Below are 21,992 nucleotides of genomic sequence, written 5' to 3' on the forward strand. Positions count from 1 at the left end.
CTGGGCCACTCTGGAGCTACCAGAATCACCTGACTGCGATGCCTGATGTCAGGCTCATCAGTCTGTAGTTTCTTGGATCACCCCAGAACTCTTAGTAAAAACTGGTATTACATTGGTCACCCTCCAAGCTTCAGGTACCATAGCTGATTTTAATGATAGTTAACAGATTACTAACAGTAGGTCTACAATTTCATTTTTCAGTTCTTTCAGAACTCTGGTTCAGGTGATTTGGGCACCTGTGGGGGTGTATCCTAACCTCAGCCAGGCACCTTGCAGTACAAGATCTGCAAGGGCTGGTCTGCCTAGCCAGCCCCCTCCCCCACAGGTTGAGTCCTTGGAACGAGTAGGCTTAGCTGGATGAAGTTGGACAAGGCGGGATAGGCTGGGCAAGGCAGGGCAGGCACAAGCTGGACATTGTGGGCAGAGACAGACTTGGTCTGGGTATGGAACAGGCAGGGAATTGAGGATTGGATACTGAAACAGGCTGGACATGACTGGACAGGATACTAAATAGGGACTGGGACTATATACAGACACGGACTGGATACTGAGTAGGGACTGGAACTGGATACGGACACAAGCTTGGGCAGGATACTGAGCAGAAAGTGGAACTGGATACAGGCTAGGGCAAGGCAAGGCAAGGCAAAATAACAAGATAAGGAAAGGATATTAGGAACTGGACGGTGCAAGACCAGATAAGGGCAGGGCTAGACAAGGCAGTGTGTTAAGATTATTTTAGAAAGTTATTATTAGATTCCCGGAAGACATTATACATGAAAGTGGGATTAGTTATGGATCAAAACAATCCCCAATAATTGATAAATGTGGATCAATATATGTAGATTGCACATAGCTTAGCATAAGGAAGGCCTGAAACTGTAGCATGCTGTCAATTGTTTTTCTTACTAGACTGCATAGTACTAATTAGCTAAAAGATAAGAGCCAGGATACTCTGTTCTTTCTACATTTGTTGTTCTAAGAGATAAACCTGATGAAGGCCTGTGTTTGAACCTTTTGGGAGTCAGTTCCAAATGGCTAATGTCAAAGCTGTGGGTGCAAATCAAAACATCTAACTTGCAGACCCTGGAATAAAGCCAGGAAAATGATAATATAAAGAACTACAGTGACAGTGTTTTCTTTGAATGAGCCACAGACTGAGAGTGAACAGCTGATTTTGTGGAGATCCCGACATCGCATGCCTTTGTTTTGAGGACTACTGTGTTGTAGAGGAAATGCCTATAAGGGAAGTACCTCTGTATAAACTCTTTTTCTTTATTTCTATCTGTGTTATTGCAATAACTAATTGTCTTGATTAATCTATGTAATGCTTATGGTGATGCTGTGTGCTTATTGCTGATATTTAATTTTGATATTGTCTTTGCTGCTTTTACAATTTTCTACTGCTTATTCATCAAATTTTGTAAACTGAGTTTTGCTTTTACAAGAATGTGTATGTGTGTTATATGGCATAATATATAACCACTCAGCCTTTTACAATCAGACCAGGACAGAACTGGTCAAGGAAACTGAGGCCCAAAGGCAGTGATACAGAAGGCCCATAGGCTGCTAAGCATAAGGTCCTGAGGCCACTAGACGCTTTTTACCTTGTTCCTTTTATCCAATTATTTTACCTTGTTCCTTTTATCCAATTATTTTACCTTGTTCCTTTTATCCAATTATTATCCAATTCTCCCAGTTAAACCCCCCTTGTTCAATGTAATTTCCTTTCTCAGTTAATTGTGAACCGACATGATGTGTCCTACGAATGCCGGTATATAAAAATGTTAAATAAATAAAATAAATAAATAGACGAGGAAAGATCCGAGTAAGCCACAGAGCAAGGTGTAAGGTAAGAGCAGGCCTGGAGACCACAAAGTGAGGCTGGGTCTAAGTAAGCTCAGACAAAATATGATGCTCTGGAGGCAAACACAACAGAAGGGGACAAACCTTGTCCCCAACTGGGTGACACACAGCTAAATACACCAAAGATCCACATATTACAAAGCCCAAATCTTAGCCCCCCCTTTCAAGGGCTGTTTGCATAGGGATAGGGTCTGACCAACAATGAAAGTTTTTGTTAGAAAAATGACTTCTATGTTTCTTTCTGGCAGAAATAGAGAAGTGACCCACTTCAGTAAGATGGCAAGTTTCCAATGTTATCTCCATAGGAAGGCTTGCAGGACCCTGTACTAGGTCAAAATAATAGACCCCTTTGGAAATACACAAAATTCAGCAATCAGAAAGGCGGTCCTAGGCTATGCTTCCTTGAAGTGGCTGTGTGTATATTTTTGTAGTATTCTGAATGTAAAGCACTTTAGGATCCTGTTTGGAAAGAAGGTGCTCTACAGATCCAAATTATTTGCTGAAAAAAGAAAAGCCAAATTACTAATTCACATAAAAAATGAATCTGTATCAAATCAATGTGACTCCAAAGAAACAAAAGTAAGCAATCATAACTAACACATGTGAAAATCAGTGGAAGTACATGTTGTTTCTCTATCCTATTGGATAGAGAAACAACATGCTTTGGATGATTTAACATTTTCTATTTTGCAAAAACATCAGAGGTGGTGATTATAATCTTAAATTCTTGCAATGTGGATTTACAGATTTACAGCAGACCCTAATGGCTTCAAGAAGGAGATTGATTGGTCTATCTTTTACTGGAGTGTCAGAAGTTGATTGGTCCCATGTATGAGCATACTGGCATGGTTTTTAAATTCTGATGGTAAATAAGGGTCTGTTTGACTGAGACGTTACATCTGTGTGGAATAAGTATTTGGTTTTTATTCATTTTTCTTTTTGAATGTATGTTATATGAACTATTTATTTTTTATTCTTTTAGAGAAATCTCAATGCCCCTGATGAAGGCAAAATCGCCAAAACTCTCCTAATACCTGTTTATAGTGTACATTCCAATATATTGTTAGTGTTGGGCCTGTTGTAAACATCTGAAAATGCCACTGAGTGCATTTATAAGATAAGTACTTTATATTTGGGCTACATTATTATTAACATGGGAAATTTTCTATGGACTATAGTTTTGGGGGACCTAGATTTAGATTTTTTTTTCAACTGTAACACTTCACTTTTTGAGTAGTCAGTGGAATGGTACATGATTAAAGTTTTTGCCTTTTTGAGCCTATACAATACTGAGTTACATGTAACAGAGTTCTTGGTTTGACCATTTGGCAATTAGACTGATACCTTCCATTGAATTTCACATGTATTAGACATGACTGGATGATGCCTTAATTTTATTTCTTGGGACAATTTTGACACAGATCCAAATTATTATTTGATCTCCTCCTGTAACCCTGTCTTCTAGTAGGATGTTTTCATGAGCCAATCAAGCATGAGGGCTGAGGACCTAGACACCCTAAGTCCCTTCCCCCTGCTTGTCCTGTGACCTTGAGCAGCTCACTTATTTATTTATTTATCGAGTTTTATAATACCGTCATTCGGTCATAACGGTTTACAAAAAATATGATGTTTACAAGGTTAAGGAGGTTAACAAGGTTTTCAAAAAAGGTTCAAATGATTGTTAACATAGAGACATCATATACAAGTTATTTGCTGTTCAGTTTTTTTGTTTCAATTCTTTGTTATAATATCTTCTTTGCACTTCATTCTAAGCCTGTAAGCTGTGTGGGACAGAGACAATGTAGGATACAAGAAGATGCTATGCTAATTGTAATTATCCCGCCTTCTCCAAAGAGAAGAGGTAACAAAAGGCCTCATTGCTTGCTAAGAGTTGTAGTTCCATATTTCTTAAAGGGGAGTGCAGACAATTAAAAAGGGGAAAAAATAAAAGCACCAAACTATTTATTGAAAATACCATTTATATTATACTTTATTTGGTCAAGACTGAGCTACTGTTGGGCTTCAGAGCCACCTTTCCTGGCGTTATTTGGGCTCCATTTTGATTTACTTTGGGATATAAAGCCTGGTTAAAATCTGATATCTCTGCTTACCCCCTTTCAGCGGATGCCCTTCGTCAGTCTCTCCTCATTGTAGGCCTATGGACAGAGCCTTGCGTTTCATTTATGAGAATAACATCTAAAAGATGTATTAGCGAACTAGTTGTCCTCTTTTCAAGCAGCTAACGTGTCAGGCAGTGGTTCCAGCTTCCTTCCCTATTCTTTCTACCTTCTCATTTTACAGTGACTAAAATTGTAACAGGACCACTGCTTCTTTTCACGTTTGTGCACATTTCTTGTCTCATACTAGGACAACAATACTTCTGTTTTGGGGCTGAAGCCAAGCAACACCCTCCCTCCCCACCCACGAAACGAGCTCCTGCCGCCTGCTGCTAGCCCGCGCTCTCTCGGTGATGCCTTTCGTCTCCCTCAAGTTGGAGCCCGCGCGCTCGCCGTACTCCCGCGCTGCTCGCGCGACCAGCGGATATGGGCGCCGCGCGGGCTCAAACTAGCCCCGCAGAGCGAAAGCGCCTGGCTAAGCCGGGGTCGAGGCGGCCCGACTTGCAGCAGCAGCAGCAGCAGCAAGAACAGATCTGGAGCCGCGCATAAGCGGGGCCCGAGCACCGGGGGAGGCGCCGGGGCTGGCAGCGGCGGTGAGAGCTGAGGAGGCGCGAGAGCTGTCGACAGAGAGGACCGGAAGAGGGAGTTGGCTTGAGGCTGGAGCATGCGAACGGCAACGGAAAGGCCCCGAGTAATGGTATGAACGGTGCTGGGGTGGGCGAGGGGGATCAATGCTGGGGGAGCGGAAGGGAAGTGCTGGGGGGTAATCGGCAGGGCGGGATGAGTTAGGCGAGGGATAGGAGTCTGGGTGGGGAGTAATGGTATCCACATGTAAAGTGAACTCGCCAGTTATTATTACATTTTCGCAATGAAGTTGTAAATTAGGTGTTTAGCCGGCAATGTCATTAGCAACCCTAAACAGCCAGGTGATCGATACAATAGGCAGACTGTCCAATCCTGAATTTTTACGATTAATGCATCAATAGGTGACTCGATTTCATGACTAAACCTCTTAATATGCAGTGTTTTTCTATAAATTACTAGAAATCCTCCATCACGTTTTATTTGCAGGGTTTCTTCTATATATGCATGTCCAGGTGGGCAAAGTTTGATTCTGTAAGAAATCGAAATCAATATGCTACGATTTACTAATTAATAGCACATCGAATGCATATTTCTAAGATTATATCTGAAAGATATGTATCCTTATTTCTTACAGATCTCGATTTAAATATTCCCCTTGAAGATCTGTCATTTCCTTATGACATTTACTGTCTATTATATCTCAGCAATATAAATGTTTTCACTAAGAGCATGCAGGACTCACAAAGGAAAACTTTTTCTTAAGCCCTTGACAACGACTTTGCCCTGTAACTACTGGCATAGAAAATGTCATGATATCTGTATGTCACATTTTCCATTACAATCTCCCAAAAAAGTACCACCCATCAGAACAGTTTGGCAAGCAGGGCCACTGCTCCGAGCACTAATAGGCTGATGCAATAAGATGCATTCACTCCTGGTTGCCTGATGCTATATTTTAATGAGCTGCTGCATTAAAAAGGACATACTAGGGAAGAATTATGTGACCCTAGCGCCTAAATGCAAGGGGTACCCAGGAGATGTGGTTATACGCCCACAATTGCAATGGGGGCTCAATACGAGTGTCTGGTTTTATCACGCTTCAGGTCAATTTCTAGATGCCAAATATACATGTCTAATAGCAAGGAGTGAAATCGGCCTGGTGCGTGTCTATTTTTTAAATATATTATGCATCCAGAATTTTTTTTTCCATCAAGCTGTTACATTATATCTTTATTCTTGAAAACCGCAAGCAGTAGGTGTTTAAGAATAAAGATAGAAACCATACTGGACACTTATTTTTAAAATGTCTCCATAGCCCTTGTCTCGCGATTGATTTAACACCAGCTCCGTGGCTGGAGTTAAATTTTCCGCATTATAAAGTGCGTTGGGCGCCTGGCAATTTTTTTGCATTGGGGGGAGGGTACTAGCTAATAGCCTCATTTACATGGAATTTACATATGATGAGCGCTATCGGCTATGCAGTTGTTTGGGTACGTGTTGTAGATGCACTAATCTCCTTTTTGCATCTAGCATGTCCAAAAACGCGCATAAACTTGTGCAATAGGCTGCATGCACTTTATTGCATCAGCCCGTAAGTTAGGAGGTGCCTGGCTGCCCTTGTCAGTTAGTCTGAAAGTCTGAGTACACATATCTTAACGGGAAGGGAAATGCTGAAAGCAGTCCTTGACCGGGGTGTTATTTGATCTATTGACCGCTCTTATATGGGGAAGGGAACGAGAAGAGAATAAGTTGTTGAGGGTGGGGGGAGGGAGCAGAGAATACTAGGGATAGAGTGGGTGTGGTCTGCGACAATTAAGAGTACATGGGTGATCAGTAGGAGAGGGGTAAGAGAGTTGTGGGCAGTCTATGAGGGGAGGAAGGGTAAAGGTTCTGGGGCAATTTGCAGAAAAGGGCTAAGAGGCCTGGAATCTGTGGGAAGGGGTAAGGTGGCCAGGGACCATCTCTGATAAAGGAGGGAATGGTAAAATGGCTGGGGATGGTCTGTGAGGAGGGCGTGAGAGTGCTGGGAGTGATCTATGGAGTCGAGTGTGCTGTGGCCTGAAGCAGTGGTATGACTAGTATGTTGGAGACAGGCTTTGGGATAGGGGTGATCAGGGAGAGTTGCAGAATTGAAAAATAATATAAAATACTGGTGCCAAGGCATGGTTTTTCTCCCCATTTTATGTCTATGGTGGAAAAAGCTTAGTGAACAGGCCCTTTTCTCCCATTTTATGTCTATGGGGGAAAAAGCTTAGTGAACAGGCCCTAATATACATTGATGCAATGCTTCAGTGATCATTTTATAAAATCACATTATTATAACATATAGCATTTTACAAAGCTTAAACGGAAATGGAAGCGTGTGTTATTTTATATGAAATATCCCATCTAAGAAAACACTGAGCAGAGTGTTTTGGGAAATAACAGAAAAGGTAATCTACAGTCCCCGAAAAGCAAACAAACAAAAGATTTTATGCATTCATAGAAAATCCTAATTAGCTGGAAAATATGCACTAAATTTTTCATTTTTTAATAAACATCTAAAGCTAGAAGCTCTAATTTGAAGGAAACAGAATATGTACACCGGGGGGAGGGGACAGTTTTCAAAGGGATAATGGGTATTTATTAGCAGAAAAGGCCCCTTTGTAAAATTGTCCCTCCTCCCTACTATCTCCAGTGTGGGCAATAGTTTGTGCCACCACTGTTTCTGCTGAAAAGAGGTGATGCTAGGCTTTCCCTGCAAAGTATAGAGTAGATTTTTTTTTTTAACTCCCTGTGAGCACTTCCTAGCCCACAGTTTGCATCTGCAAACTCTGTACTTCTGGTACACACCAGGGCAGGGATTTTCAAAGGGAAAATCCATGAGTCGTTTTGCATTGAAAATTGGTTTATAGGTCGATGGAGAGTTTGAAAAATTGGCCTTTATATGTAAAGACAATGACTACATTTTTTCCAGTTCTTAGTCTTCCGGGACCTTACATAAATTACCTAACATCCAGAAGTGGAAAAATATTTATAAAACATTGACTCCAGCCAAAACTTTTAGGAACCAGGGCAAAATGTTTTCCTTATAACCTCTTTTTTTTTGGGTCTATTTTTTTTCTGTTTTGTATATATTTAAACTTTGGTGTTTTGTTTTTTTTTGTTTGATAATTTTGAATTTCATTTTTGTTTTTTATGCTTTCCAGCATCACTCCTGGAGGAAGTCTGTGCAATGCAGAATTCCCCAGGCACAGAATTTACCTCTTTTTGTACAGAATTTCACTCTCTAGAGCTGGCGAAAAAAGATAAGAGTGGGGTGCTCATAGGAAGATGAGGAGTTGCTGCTATCTTCATGCACCGCAGGTCTTTCACAGCGTGAGAAATACGATGCCTGAATTCCCATTCTGAGAACAGCATGGGAGTTCAGGCACTGTGCTTCTTGCTAAAAGCCATGTCGTACCGGAAGAGGGCTTTGCTGGGTTCATTGGTGGAGGCTGACATCTAGGGGCCTCATTTTCCAAGGAGTTACTGCATGTGATAATTCCACAAACCATGCTAAAAGCAGTTAACGCGATTTGCGAATGCAAATTTTTAATTTCGTATTCAGGGGGCGGAGCAAATGTAAAGTAGGGAGGATTTATCATGTGCCGCGAAACAGCTGCACTGTCAGCGTGGCTCCTAACGTGGCCAATAACTACACCTCTTTCATTTGCGTTACAGGCCGGTAAAGGTTTATCGCGGTTCGCCTGTTTCGAGAGAGAGAGACTTACCATAGTACCTCCTCCCTAGACAGGTATTTGTATCCCTATGGGAGGCCCACCTAGTAACTCGAGGTGAGGTTTAAGTATTAGTGTAGGGGGTTAGGGGCCACTTTCACATTCAACGTGAGACATACGAACAGAACAGTGGTCTCTTGTGAAGATTTGCTGGCCTTCGGAGTGAGGAAACTCACTCCAAGATGAGATTTGTGCAGTGTTCTCTCCACCTAGCTTGTTGTTACCCAGGTAGAGAGTCCATCAAGCTAGGTTGAGAGAACATTGCACAAATCTCATCTTGGAGTGAGTTTCCTCACTCCGTAGGTCATCAAATCTGATTTGTTTTAGGCGACTTGGACCCCTGGGAATTTTCCAGTCTTGCTAATATATCAGCAAGCACACAAACATGACTTGTTATACACACATTTCTGCTTTGGTTATTAGTCAGATGCATATAGATACTTCACCAATTTTGCATCTGTGGGCCAAATGCCGGGCACTTATGATACAAAGTTTCCTTGTGATGGATACCTTTTCCGACTTTTTGAATACTGTTTGTGTCTGAAAGACGTGCGATACATGCATGTTTTTTATAGCACTACAAAGCGGACCATTCAAGCTACTTCAGCCATCATGGATGGGTTGAACATAAGTGTCATTAGCTAAAAAATTGTATCACTGCACCAGACAACAGTATTAGTTCTGGTTGACAGTGGCCAGTCCTCTATATACGAAAACAGTAACCTGAGTTTGATTTTAAAGTCTGACTTTCACAAAGAATTGTGGTTGCCCTGTTAGTCCACTTGGATGTGTAGAATTAAGGGTCAACAAACAAGTGTTAGGGATGTTAAATTATATTAAGTTACTCCCATAAAAAGGTATCTTAATATATCTGTGACTGGCTTTCAAGAACTACCTTGACCTGATGAAAAGAGGTTAACCCTCAAAAGCTAGTCATAGCTACAGTATATTGTTAGTCCAGTACAATAGCATCACCAATAATTTGTTTGTTGATCTTTTAATTCTTTGAACTCAGACTTCAAATCCATGGGCTGATTGTTAAATCTCCTAGCATAATATTGCTAAAAGAGCAGGAGAAGCAACTGTTAACCCTCCCCGCCCCCACACCCTATATTCTGCTGGGCTTAAGAAATACGCATACTGAAAATGCCAAATGCAACAACTGGAAAATGCTCACAATTCTGAGAATGTGCGAGTCCCGAAAATACTAGACTTGGAAGGTATTGTTGTTTTGTATAACTCCTGTGGCTTCTTTTGCTACCCTTTATACTGTCAAATATATATATATATACACGGAGGATATTATGGATAAACAAAAGGAACAAATAATTGCATGTTTTTTGTTTTGTTTTGTTTTTTTTAATTTTATAAATACTAAAATAATTTAAGCATGCGTCTTCTTCTTGACACTATATAAAAAGACAGCTGTAAAGAGATAGAGGTTAGTGGTGTAAGAGCCAGAGCTGCACAATTGCTGCAAACTGGCATCTGGGCTAAATCCCTTTAGTATGCATTATAAACCCCTCTCAAACCACTGTACTCCATGAATATCTTTTTGCTCTAATCCTCTACACTCTCCTTGGATCCCATGTGGCTAAAGCACCGCCACCCGACTGGCTCTCAAGACATTCATTTTGCTTTCCTATTTATCTTTTTGCTCCAGGAAGGACGCCGCCATCTTGGAGGAAGGCATGGAGAAGCCTGGGATGTTTTAGACTCTCAGCTAGGCCTGTGCTGTAGGTAAGGGGGTTGAGAGGTGGGTTACCACCTCAACCATTCATCCAGTCCCTGGGTCAGAAAAGGAGCACTGGGGGTTTCTGGCACAAGATTCGAGGACTGTGGGGGGGTGAGAAGGGGCTGAGGCAGAAGCAACTGTAATAAGGATACTGCTCGCTGATGTGAAATACAACGGCAAACACTGGGGGACTGCCAGTGAGAAACTGTCGACCATTCTGCAGATGGAGCAGAGGGCTCTTATCTACCCCCAAACATCTTTCCTGTAGGGATACAGTGGGTAGGGGGATGCAGTCTATCGCTCATTTATTCATTCTTGTAGGGTTAGGGTGGAGCTGTAATATGCGCCTCATCCTTCCTTCCTGCAGAGACAGGACAGAGGAGAGCAGGTGTAGCCCTAACCTACAGAAGTGGGAATAAGGAGGAGATTGGCACCTACAGACCCTTTTGTCTAACGTCAGTAGTGGGCAAAGTTTTTTTTTTTTTTTTTTTTAATAAAAATTACTAAAGAAAGAGAGCAGCATCTTGAAGCAAGTAGCTTACAGGACCGCAAACAAAGGAAAGATCCTGGCAAATAAAGCATTGGTAAACAACTCAGTCACCACAGATATGTACTTCTACTTTCATTTGGGTAGGACCAATGGTAATAAATAACTCAAATCCCATGGAATACCACAGTGTCCTAATGCTTACATCCTTCACCAAGAACCTTATTAATAATTACACCTACTCGGCTTCATGACCATCATAATAGGTTTCATCGTACGGTGTGATTTCACTTGCACTTTTCACACTCCACCTTATTTTTAATCATTGGTCAACATTGTTGCATTTTTATAATATTTTTTGTTGCAAAAGCTTCTGCAATAGTGATACCACCAATAACGTGCACTTTTCTCAAATTTTGCCACCATTTAGTAATGCTAATGCTTAGCTTGATGTACAGAACCCCCTTTTTATATAGAAGCCACTTCTTTCACATGGTTCCATGAAACTGCCCACCAGTGAAAGTGGGGGATAAGGGCTATTCTGTATATTAGGTACTATTTTGTATTTATTGTGTTTTTACTGTAGTTATGTGTTCTGTTAACTGCTTTGGGTTCACATTTGTGAAATAAAGTGGTATAGAAGTGTAAAATGTAATGTAATATAAGGTAGTTCTCATGCTAACCCTAGAAAAAAAAAATATATACCTTAACTTTTCCTGTCGCTCCCGAAGGAGCTCCCCAAGGGGCAACAATTCCTCCACTTTGGTATTGCTCCTTTGGGAGACACCTGCCCCCTCTCCCGCAGTGGGCTGGCTCTTATGGTCTGCCTGCGATGGTGTCAGACGTTGAGAGCGGGGTTTTCTGACACTGGGCAGGCAGGAGCCAGGGACACAGCAGCAAATGTCTCAAACAGGAAACAGAGGTGGCAAGCTCTTTTTAGGGCTGTCTGCTGGGAAAGGCCCGCAGCTTCTTTGCCCTCCATGAGTTGGCACCAAGTTTTCCTCTGAAAATTGCCATGGGTGCGAAGTACTTTGCAGGCTTTTGCACCTGGCTTATTTCTGTAGGTGGTTTGGAAAATATCCTGCATAGCTTTGAAAATGGAGTCTGCCCATTATTTTCTCATCCTGCCCCAAACGTACCCCTGGAGCATCTCTCCCAAAGGCAACTAAATGTATCTGCACTGTGGAACTCTACATGTGCTTTCAGCAGTACTGAGGGAAGGCAATTTTCAGAGAGCCAATTGCTATTTACCTGTGTAAAAATCACCTTCTTAATGAAGTGACAAAAGCAGTGGTTCAGGGAGGTGGAGTGGATGGGGCCTGTCTGAGCTTCAGTAAGGCTTTTGACACTTCTAGATAGAAGGCTGGTATGTATACAAAGAAGATCATTAACCAATTTCCTATTTTTTTTTAAATAGGAGGAAATTTGGTTAAATGGTCTTCTTCCTATTAGGTGTGTTTTGGAAGACTTTTCTGTTACCTTCAGTTGTATTGTGCCTTGTTGGTAAGCAAGCTAGCCAGTATGGGAGGAGGCCAGAAAGCTGTTAATTGCCACTTAATAACAGAAGACTAGATTGGTGGTCAGTTGAGTCCAATGTGCTGAAAATCACATGATCAATAAGCTCCTCTGTGCTTGGGCCAGTTCTTTTCACATTATCAGTGATAAGGCAGAAGGAGTTTGCACGTTTTACAAAAATATATAAGAGGTTGGACACATCAGAAGGGGTGTAAAAATAATGAAAGGGGACTTGGTCAAGCGTTTGGAAGTGTGTAAAATCATGCAGCTTGTATACAAAAATTCATTAGACACTTGTTAATTAGAAGGATAAGAATTGGCAGCTGTTAAACAGGCGAGAGATCTATGAGTAAACCTAAACATCTCAGATGACCTGAAGGTTGCCGGCCAATGTAATAAAATGGGGAACAGTGTGCTCCGATATCTATAAAGAGTTATCATGAGCAGAAAAAGGGAGAGATTGCCCTTGTACAACCCTGTTTCCCCGAAAATAAGACAGTGTCTTATATTAATTTTTGCTACCAAAGATGCACTAGGCCTTATTTTCAGGGGATGTCTTATTTTTCCATGAAGAAGAATTCACATATATTGTTGAACAAAAAAATGAACATTTATCATATTCTGAATAGTTGTCTGGTTATGCTGGTTTGTGATGACAACTAACTATGAATCCTGCAGGGTAAAATAATCACAGCTGCATGCTCTGGTGTTCTGTGTGACGGGCATGCTCCCAAATAAACACTTTGCTAGGTCTTACTTTCGGGGGAGGTCTTATATTTAGCAATTCAGCAAAACCTCTACTAGGTCTTATTTTCGGGGAAACAGGGTAGTGAGGCCTCACTTTGCATTGAATTTCCAAAGCCATTCATGCCCATAAAGTAGCCTGGGGCTCTGTGCATAACCCGGCTTCACATTTACTTTGATGTGAACTGGGGAGAGATGTTATGGGGGCCGGAGTTGTAATTTCCATGCATCCAGCTTTTGATTTTTAAAAGGAATGTGCGCAAGTTTACCTGCACAGGTTACACCCTCCGAAGAGGAGATGTAACCGTGTGAATTAGTCTGTGCGTATATCAGACCAATTATCTGCAAAGTTTCAAAGCAAACTTATGCACATAAGTTCACTTTCAATATTCAAGGTAAAGTCTGCACGTAAAAAGGTATGTGCAGAATTTATCTGAATGTGCACAATTATAAAATTACCCTCTTTAACTTCTGTATTGAATTCCAGAGGCTGTATTTCTATAAGCAAAAAAATACAAAATTCACCACTGATAAAAGGTGTATAATCTCAGTGTTCACCACAAAAGCCAACACTTTCAAAATCTACCCACTTCTATGATTGTTTATAAAAGAATTTAGATAGAAAAATGTGCTATATCAATCATATCCTCACCGAGACACAATTAATATATAAATGGATGAGGTGGCTGGTTTCATATCATTCAAGCATCACTACCTGGTAATGACCATAGTTTTTTTTTTTAATCATCAACCATCCAACCTCCATCCAACGTGTTAATATACTTCAGTGTGTTTTAACAATTGACATTTATAAAACTTTTTAATTCTTGTGTAAGCACTAAAAAAAAATATGCTCATAATTTGAAAATAATAAATAGTTTTTTAAGGACTTGTATCAAAAAGGTGTTATAGTTGTAAAACTCATTGCAAAATGCCTCATAGCTCAAAACAAAATATTTGACGTAAAAAATGAAGTCTGGTCCGTGGAACTAATGAAGTAAAGCCGAAGAGGCTGTTCGGGAGAGCTCAAGCAGATCGGAGTGAAGATTAACATCCCCTGAGGAAAGACGGTTGATGTCTGAAACGTGGCCTAGTTGGGAGGGCAGTAAGCTTATCCTTGCCACCGTCTGACCCCAGGCAGGGCGTCTCCTCTCTCTGGTCTCCTGGCCACACCTAGTCTTCTCCCTCCTCAATAGAAGGGGTTGCTGGGGCTGCTTCGGGTTCGCTCCCTTTCTCTTTATTTGCCCCCTCCCGTTTTCTACTTCCCAGCTGATAAATATGCATAAGCTCGTGCATAATCATGTAGTGGGTGGAGGGTCTTTCCACATTGCAGATCTTTTTCCCCTTCCCTTTTCTTTGGGGGTGAGGGGGTCCTGCAATGTCTGGACTTAGACTGTATGCCAGCATCAGCATTTTCTTCATTTCAGAGTGCTCCCCCTTCATCCAAGGGTGGGGGTCCCTCTTACCTCTGGACTTCCCTTGGCTGGTCCGTGACTTCTGCTTACGAGCTTGTCGTTGCATTGTCCTGCTGCCTTGGTTTTATTTACATAGGAGCTTACCAACAGGCAGATCTTGATAGTATTCTTCAGTTCTGGTTTAAAGTTCTCATCTGGGCAAAGTTTCTTTTCTTTAGCTGGCCTGTCTGTATTCTGGTCAGCCTACTTCTTTGGCTGTTATGATTCATTGGGTGCTTTCAGTGGTTAAACATAGGATATCTCCCTACACTTCCTCCTGCAGAGAACCCTGATCCACCATGTGCCCCATCCCTACAATGTCAGGCCAGTGTGCTATTATGCTTTGTCCCCCATTCATATTTTTTCACTGCAGAAATGTCAGTCTGCTACAGGTTAGAGAGACTTGTTACCAGCCACCATCCATCTTCCTACCAATTTGAAACAGAGCACTTTAGTCTGTCCACCAACCTCTGAAATACTCATGCTCAAAATACCCTATCCCTAACAGAATTTTGAATCTTGCACTCCAGCCGTAGATTATCATGATAATTCTTTCTTTTTCCTTGAATTCCGACAAAGCACAGATGGGACTGAGAGCATTAAGTCAGCAATATTAAAAAAAAAAAAAAAATATCCCTTAGATTTTTTAAACAGATATAATCATATCCTTATGGGGGTAATTCTTCTTTTTTTTTCTGACTTGGCTTTTCTTTCCTTGTTAATGCTTTTAATCTAATTTTATACATTCCTGGCACGTGTGTGCAGTATGGTTCCATAATTTGGCTCTGATTAGATTGTTCTAAAACTCATCGGACACCTATGCCAGAGTGATCTTTTATGAGAAATTTGAGGTTTAATAAGGTAACGTGAAGTTGGGCTGATCTAATTTTCAATTTCCTCAGGAGACACTACTTTCAAAATAAAAATGTATGCTACATCACCCCACTATTGTGGGTAACTACAGCCCCAGATTTCATCTGTGAGAAGCATATCAGAGAACTTGAAGCCATGTGTAAGCTGCAGTTTACAGAATGACCTTTATATCACTGTTTTTAATTTTTTAGAATTTTCTTGAATGGGGCAAGCTGGTAGGCTAAAGATTTTGGCTCTTCTGAAATTTCACCATTATTCTGACCTGACCCATTCCATCCCATAATTCCTTAAGAATATGCACTTGAGAGTTTTTGCTGCCTCCAGTTTGTTTTTAGATCCATTTCTCATCAATATGGATGCTGGTTTTCTGGTGAATTTAAGGAAATAATGGTTAAGATAAATTTGCATTTTTGAGGAGAAAGAAAGAATAATTGAATGGTTACAACATAGAAACAGGGGACCTAATAGCACCTTTGCTGCCATGTGGTTCCCTGTTGCACAGTCCGAGAGCTCTAATCTTAATTAGATAGTGTGTTACATTAATTTCTCTTTCAGAAGCTATTATGAAAGGTGCATGACCATCTATCTTAAAGGACCCACGTAAATGGTTCTGAGGTACTATGGTTGTAGTTTTCTGGTTAGTAGGAGCTGTATTAGCAACTCTTCGTTACTATGGAAGTTTATGGCCTCTGTAGCACTTCAGATCCCCTTTAACCTTAACTAAATCAGAAATCTTGCAGGTACAGGAGAAAAGAGAATGCTTGCACACTCTCAAGGAGTTCGGGTTAATGTCTGAAAATGTGATGGTTTGGTTGAATTGAGTTTGTGTTATACAGTGTATTGGGCTTATGACATTAGTAGAATAATGTCTCACTAAACTTTGCATGGGTGATTGGAATATATAATGGACATAAGGGTCCCGAGGCTATTTTCAAATGCAGGGTTCAAACTTACTAATACTGTCTCCGAGTTTGCTCATCAGTTCTCAGGCCTTTGTGCTGCTGGTACCAAGACACAAATTTTGTGTGGCCAGTAGACCTTGGCCTTTTCTGCATTACGACAAAGCATAGAAGTCATAAGTGCCAGAGTTTGCATTTTGACATTTAACCAGGATTGGCTTTTTGAAAAAAAACAAAACATTTTTGATTTCTAGCCGATCTCTCATTCTGTGCCCAGGAAAAAGCAAGGTTTAAATTATTTTTTGGTTTTCTAAGTACATTGGCACAGGTGTATGTTTTCTTTCCAGCAGGTCAGATTCAAAGCTTGCCTTAAAGTTGACACTAATCAGAAATCTCTAAGTGATTTTGTAGCCCGGGGTTGGAAAATTCCCAGGTGCCAAGTCAGATGGATGCCTAAAAATTGGCACCCATGCTGGCTTGGAAGGAACTGATTTTACTATAGGGAACCCAGCTCCAAGAAAAGTCACTGCTACCTCAGTGGGTGTGGAAGAAGCCGCTGTGGCCTAGTACTACTGCCTGACTGCTCAGAAGAGAGACTGGAGGGAAGGGGAGAGAGAAACAGGAACAAAACAAGTCAACTAAAAAAATAACTAAAATAAATACAACTAGAAAACATAAAATCCTCAAGTGTAAAAAAAAAAATACAAAAAGGACAAAACAAAAATGGGCCAAAAAGAAACAAAAATGTTCACAGAATGAGTGAAAAAAAATTACAAGGAAAAATGTTTGCACTAGCTCCTAAACCATCTGTGGCTCTTGCCAATGTTCTCTAGATATTTTTGTACAGTGAGTTGGTAACCTAAATGTGGGTCTTGGTGAATAAGTGCTTTCCTCATTAGAACCATTGTTACATTTCGGAACATTGGTTATTCATCCTAGCAGGATTAATAGTGGTTCCTGTAGGGCAGGATTAAGGGGATATTTACAGGGTAGTTTGAGGAATGTAACAGTACCACTCTGTGGTGTTCTTGTTTTGGGAAGAGAGAGAAAACTTAGGTCTTCTGATTTTAGGTTTTTATAAAATGTAAATTTTGGTGTTTTATTTTCCAGCTAATTATTATTATTATTTTTTTTTAAAGTGGATGCATAAAATCAGTATTTTTTGGTATTCATGGTTTTAGGGACTGTGGTTTATGTCCCAAAATGTTCTGCTTGCAGTGTTTTCTTACATGGAATATTTTATGTAAAATGAAACACTCTTCCATGTCTTTTTAAAGCTTTGTAAAATGCTTTAGAGTGAAAATCATGATTTAAGCATTGCAGCAATGATTCACTTAGCTTTTCCCATAGACAAAGAATGGGAGAAAAGATTTAGAGAATCAAGTGTTTAGCCATCTTATTTTTATATGTTGAACTCTTCATAGTACTGACCCACAATAGTTTTTTTTAATCCTGCAACTCTTTTTGACTATCGCCTGTATCCCCTCTAGTCTGTCCCTAGCTCATCAGTCATACCAGTGCTCCAGATCGGCACTCTCACAGCCCATAGAGTGAGTGTGATGATGCCAGCAGGGGTCCATTTTGTAAAGCAGCATTGCGAGGAGCAGCGCCAAAGAGGCACAGCAGTAGTGCACAGAGCTCTTCGGAAGTCTGCTGGCATTTGTGTATCTCAGCCTTAGCACTCTTTTTTCCCTCCCCCGCTCGCTCACATTTCTCTTTATACACTCACACTCTCCCCTCTGGGTTCCTTTCCTGCTGCACTGTCAATATCATCTCTGCTCCTGCCGCCAGCTCCAAAGCTTCTCCAGGACTTACGGCCTTCTCTGCTGCTGCACCTCAGGGCTCCTCTGCTGTCAGCTGAAGCTCTACCTCTGCTTCATGGGCTTCTTTGATACTCACACTATCAGCTCTGGCTTGTCTAGTCCCCCTCACTGTGCTGTACGGCTCTCAATCAGTTTGAGCTTGTGTATTTCCCACACTCCTGTGCTGTTCTTGAGAGAAGAGCACAGGAAGTATGAGAACTGTCGGTGTTCAATTTGATTTAAAGCCACACAAAATAATGAGTAGGAGTGTGGTAGAACGAAGTCCGGATGAGTGGGGGAGCAGTGGAGAGAGACCCAGAGGAGGTAGGTAATCTGGAGGACTGCAAGAGGTTGGTCTTGGGGAGTGGCAGTTGGGCGGCCATGTTTTTTGGCTGTAACTGAAACACCCTCCTCCACCCCCAATTAGAAAAGTGATATTGAGGGGCAGCTTCATCCAAAGCCTAAAAGTCCTACTTTTGTATCCAGTGTCACTAAATGCAGTAAAGTAATTAGGGGGGGAAAAAAAGTATGTCTCCTTTCTAGTCATAGGAAGTATGTGTCAGTTTTAGTACAATTTCCTTGACCTGAGTTCTGAAAAGAGCTTTTCTTGCTGAAAGTGAAGTGATGGAGTGCTTTGGGTTTCCTGTCTCGGTCCTTCCTTGTCAGATTAGGAATGGATTCGCATTATGATGGCACAGAGGTCACTGTTGTCTCAGAGGAAGTGGAGACTGGCTACACCTGTGTATCTCCAGGTCCCCCGAAGAAGAAAAAGAAATACAGAGGAGCTGGTGATCAAGGGGAGAAGTCTAAGAAACCCAGGTGAGCCCCCTGCTCCAGTTCTGGCATCGGGGAGTAGGATGTTAGGGAGATGTGGTGGTGGTGGTGGTGGTGGTACAAGCACTAGGAGATGATATAAGAGTGAGAAAAGTTCTGTTTTAGTACTACTGTATCTTTACTGCATCTGCTGTTACGTCACGTGCCCAATCCATGCAGTTTGGATGTCAAAATCTGCTCGGTCTCCAAATTTCCAAGCAACATGGTTTTGGTTTAAATGGTTAAAATGCATCTAGGTTTCAATTTTCAAAGTAAACTGAACGTATGCACTGCCTTGGTGCAGAGTTTGGGGGTACCTTTTTAGCCCTGGACTTTGCACCAATTTTCAAAAGAGAGAATATTGCATCCTTTCCCATTTGAAACTTACCCCAGGAAACCGACCCACACAGATGGATGTAAACCTGGTAATCTGTAGTTCACAAAACAAAAATAAGTTGTAACATAAAATCCTATTAAAACAAAAACTCATTTTAGAGTGGATATAAGATAAATACGCTGTTTAGAATGAATCTGCTGTCTTGTGCCTGTAATGGGCTATAGACAGAACCATAAATAAGCACATATATCATATCATTTAGCACTCTGACATACACTATTATATAATCTTTCCTCTTTTCCAGATGCACTTAAACATGTCTGTCAGTTTATGCAAATCTAATAAAGGTGATACTTATCTGTTTGACATAAAGTTTCACACCCATAAGTAACTCAACAGAACTGATGCGTGCAGCTGTTACCCTTTTTCCTGAGTTGGCTTGGAAGTTTGTATTTTTTTTTTTCTTTTAAATATCCTGGAGTCTTAAGGCTGGGAGAGGGACATGAGGGGCAGAGCGAGAGAGAGTGAGCTGCAGGATGGCAGAAAGGTTGAAACAAGGAACACATTGGATGCAGCTCCATCACTGCTCTCTACATTAATGGTGGGGGTGGAAGGGAAATAGAACCAAAGGTTACTAAGAGCCAAGAGAAACAGATAAGTATGAGAAAAAAAAGAAGTGTGAAGCTTGCTGGGCAGACTGGATGGGCCGTTTGGTCTTCTTCTGCCATCATTTCTATGTTTCTATATGTTTCTATGTATAGCAAGCTGGAAAGCGGGGATTAAACCTGGTAGGGAGGGGGGAGAGAGAGAGAGAGAGCTGTAGGAAGTGGGGGAGTTTGAACCTGAGAGGAACAGGAGGGGGGTACTTTGCGAAGTGTTATTGTGGACATAAATTGCAGCGATCTGCTCTCCTTACCTCTCGGGTAAGGGACCACGGTTGCTCTTCATTTTCCCTTTGTACCTTATTAGTACAGTGTTAGGATTTGCAATTGCTCACATTATCCCAGCTTTTGTGGGCTCTGCCGTTTCAGGTCAGCCTATCTCTTGTATTATTATGATATCTACCTGAAAGTGCAGCAGGAGCTCCCCCACCTGCCCCAGTCTGAGATAAACAAGAAGATAAGCGAGAGCTGGCGACTGCTCAGTGTTGCTGAGAAAAGCTACTACTTGGAAAAAGCTAAGCTGGAGAAAGAAGGCGTGGATCCGGTGAGTGGCCATTTTATGGATGTATCCTTGCATGCAAGACCTCTTTATTTGTATTTTATTGTAGCTCGTGCCTTTTTGTTGGTAGCTCTTTGCCTTCCCTTCTCTCATTCTACTCCAGGGTTGAGCAAATCTTTTGATCCTCGCCTCCTCCCTCCATTCATGCAATTGAGGACCCCACCAAAATGGGTTAATATATACTGTGTGTGTGGGTGTACTCACATACATACGTGAAGGGTATCCACTAGGCTGTCATGCTGCCAATCAGTGGCTCAGAGCCCCCACATAAAGAAAAAGATACCTAATACTCAGACAAATATTCCACAAAGAGCCAGAAACCCAACTCCCAGACAGGCACATCACACCTAGACAGAAAAACACATACAGAGACACCATGGATAGACACAACACAACACACCCAGACAGACAAACACAGAGCGGCAGACAGACCACATCACAATCAGAGGCATAGTCCACACACACTATACAGACCCAAATCCATACACCATGATTGTAAGGCTGAAAAGTTTTTCAAAAACCTTAGATGCCAGCCAAAAGTTTTTTTAGAAGCTGAAAAAAAGTTCCATTCCACTCTACCCAACTATTTTTTTTTGGTTTGTGACTGTTTTCATTAATCTGTTGTATTTTTCTATTTTTCTATTTCTGTTTGCTTATCTTTTTTTTCCATGTTTTGATTTGCTTATTTAATTTTGTTTAGTCTTTTTGCCTTTGAAACAAATCGAAGAAAATTCTTTTTCACTCGGTACATAGTTAAGCTCTGGAATTCATTGCCAGAAGATGTGGTTGCAGCAGTTAGTGTAACTGGGTTTAAAAAAGGTTGGGGTAAGTTCCTAGAGCAGAAGTCCATAAACCTCTATTAATCAGTAAGGATCAGTAGCTTGGGATCTATTCATTTAATATTTGGGTACTTGCCAGGTTCTTATGGCCTGGATTGGCGACTGTTGGAAACAGGATGCTGGGCTTGATGAAGCCTTGGTCTGGCCCAGTATGGCATGTTCTTATGCCTTTATTTTTCCTTTCCCAACTCCTCATTCTCTGGCTTCTTTGTCCATGCCCCTCCCCTACCTCACCACTTCTTTTCCTTTGGGTGGGCAACGGCTGTGATCTTTCTCCCTGGATAGGAACCCGGCGGCAGCAGAACGCCCTGGGTTATGGAATACTTTAGTGGCTGCTCCCTTGTCCACTTCTGCTAAAGAGTAAGTGGTTCCCCCATCTGGGCCCAGCTCCTCTCCCTGGCCCACTGAAAGACGCCATGGCTAAGCTGTGGCATGCTTACAATGATGTCTCTACATTCTGCCAGCTATCTAATCCACCAGGGCTGAAAAACCATTTATAAAGGCAAAGGGTGCACAATAGATCATGATGCTGAATGCAGTGACATTTTTTTAGTAGCCTCGTAAATGATGGCAAAAAAAAAAAAAAAAGACCATTTGCAGTTTTTCTACTTTGGATAGATGAACGCACAAATTTCTGTGTGCAACCCACCACCACTTCCCATGTCTTTTATATGAACTTTGAACCCTTTTCCTTTCATTGTTCTCTATACCATTTTCAAGCATGTCCAGAATCTGCTGAAGTACTGGTAGACCGTTCTAGGCCTTATTCCCTGTACGTATACGGATCATTCTAGACTCCTGGGTTTTGCCTCCCTGCCAGCAGATGGAGACGGCGAAAGTTTCACTGTACATAACCCAGTGTGCCATCTGCAGTCCTTCAGTATTTCTCTGTCTCCAGCAGATGGTAGATGGTGTAAAACCTGCAGTCTGGAGAGAGAGGGGAAAAAAAA

At 41.4% G+C, this 21,992-nt stretch overlaps 1 protein-coding gene across 3 annotated transcripts in view; it reads left to right on the plus strand.

Moving 5' to 3' along the window:
* Window positions 1-4,345: 4,345 nt before the first annotated feature.
* Window positions 4,346-21,992, plus strand: part of HMGXB3 (HMG-box containing 3) — an 81,198-nt gene continuing 63,551 nt past the window's right edge. For 2 of the 3 annotated variants that reach the window (XM_029583463.1, XM_029583464.1), the window contains exons 1-4: window positions 4,348-4,677; window positions 9,987-10,063; window positions 18,499-18,651; window positions 20,014-20,188. In XM_029583463.1, the coding sequence (XP_029439323.1) occupies window positions 4,645-4,677; window positions 9,987-10,063; window positions 18,499-18,651; window positions 20,014-20,188 (438 nt within the window). In that variant the 5' untranslated portion in view covers window positions 4,348-4,644. Of the gene's footprint in view, window positions 4,678-9,986; window positions 10,064-18,498; window positions 18,652-20,013; window positions 20,189-21,992 lie in introns of all 3 variants that reach the window. The other variant, XM_029583465.1, reaches the window with a different exon arrangement.

This window comes from Rhinatrema bivittatum, chromosome 18 (genome assembly GCF_901001135.1).
Source record: "Rhinatrema bivittatum chromosome 18, aRhiBiv1.1, whole genome shotgun sequence".
Taxonomy (NCBI): Eukaryota; Metazoa; Chordata; class Amphibia; order Gymnophiona; family Rhinatrematidae; genus Rhinatrema; species Rhinatrema bivittatum.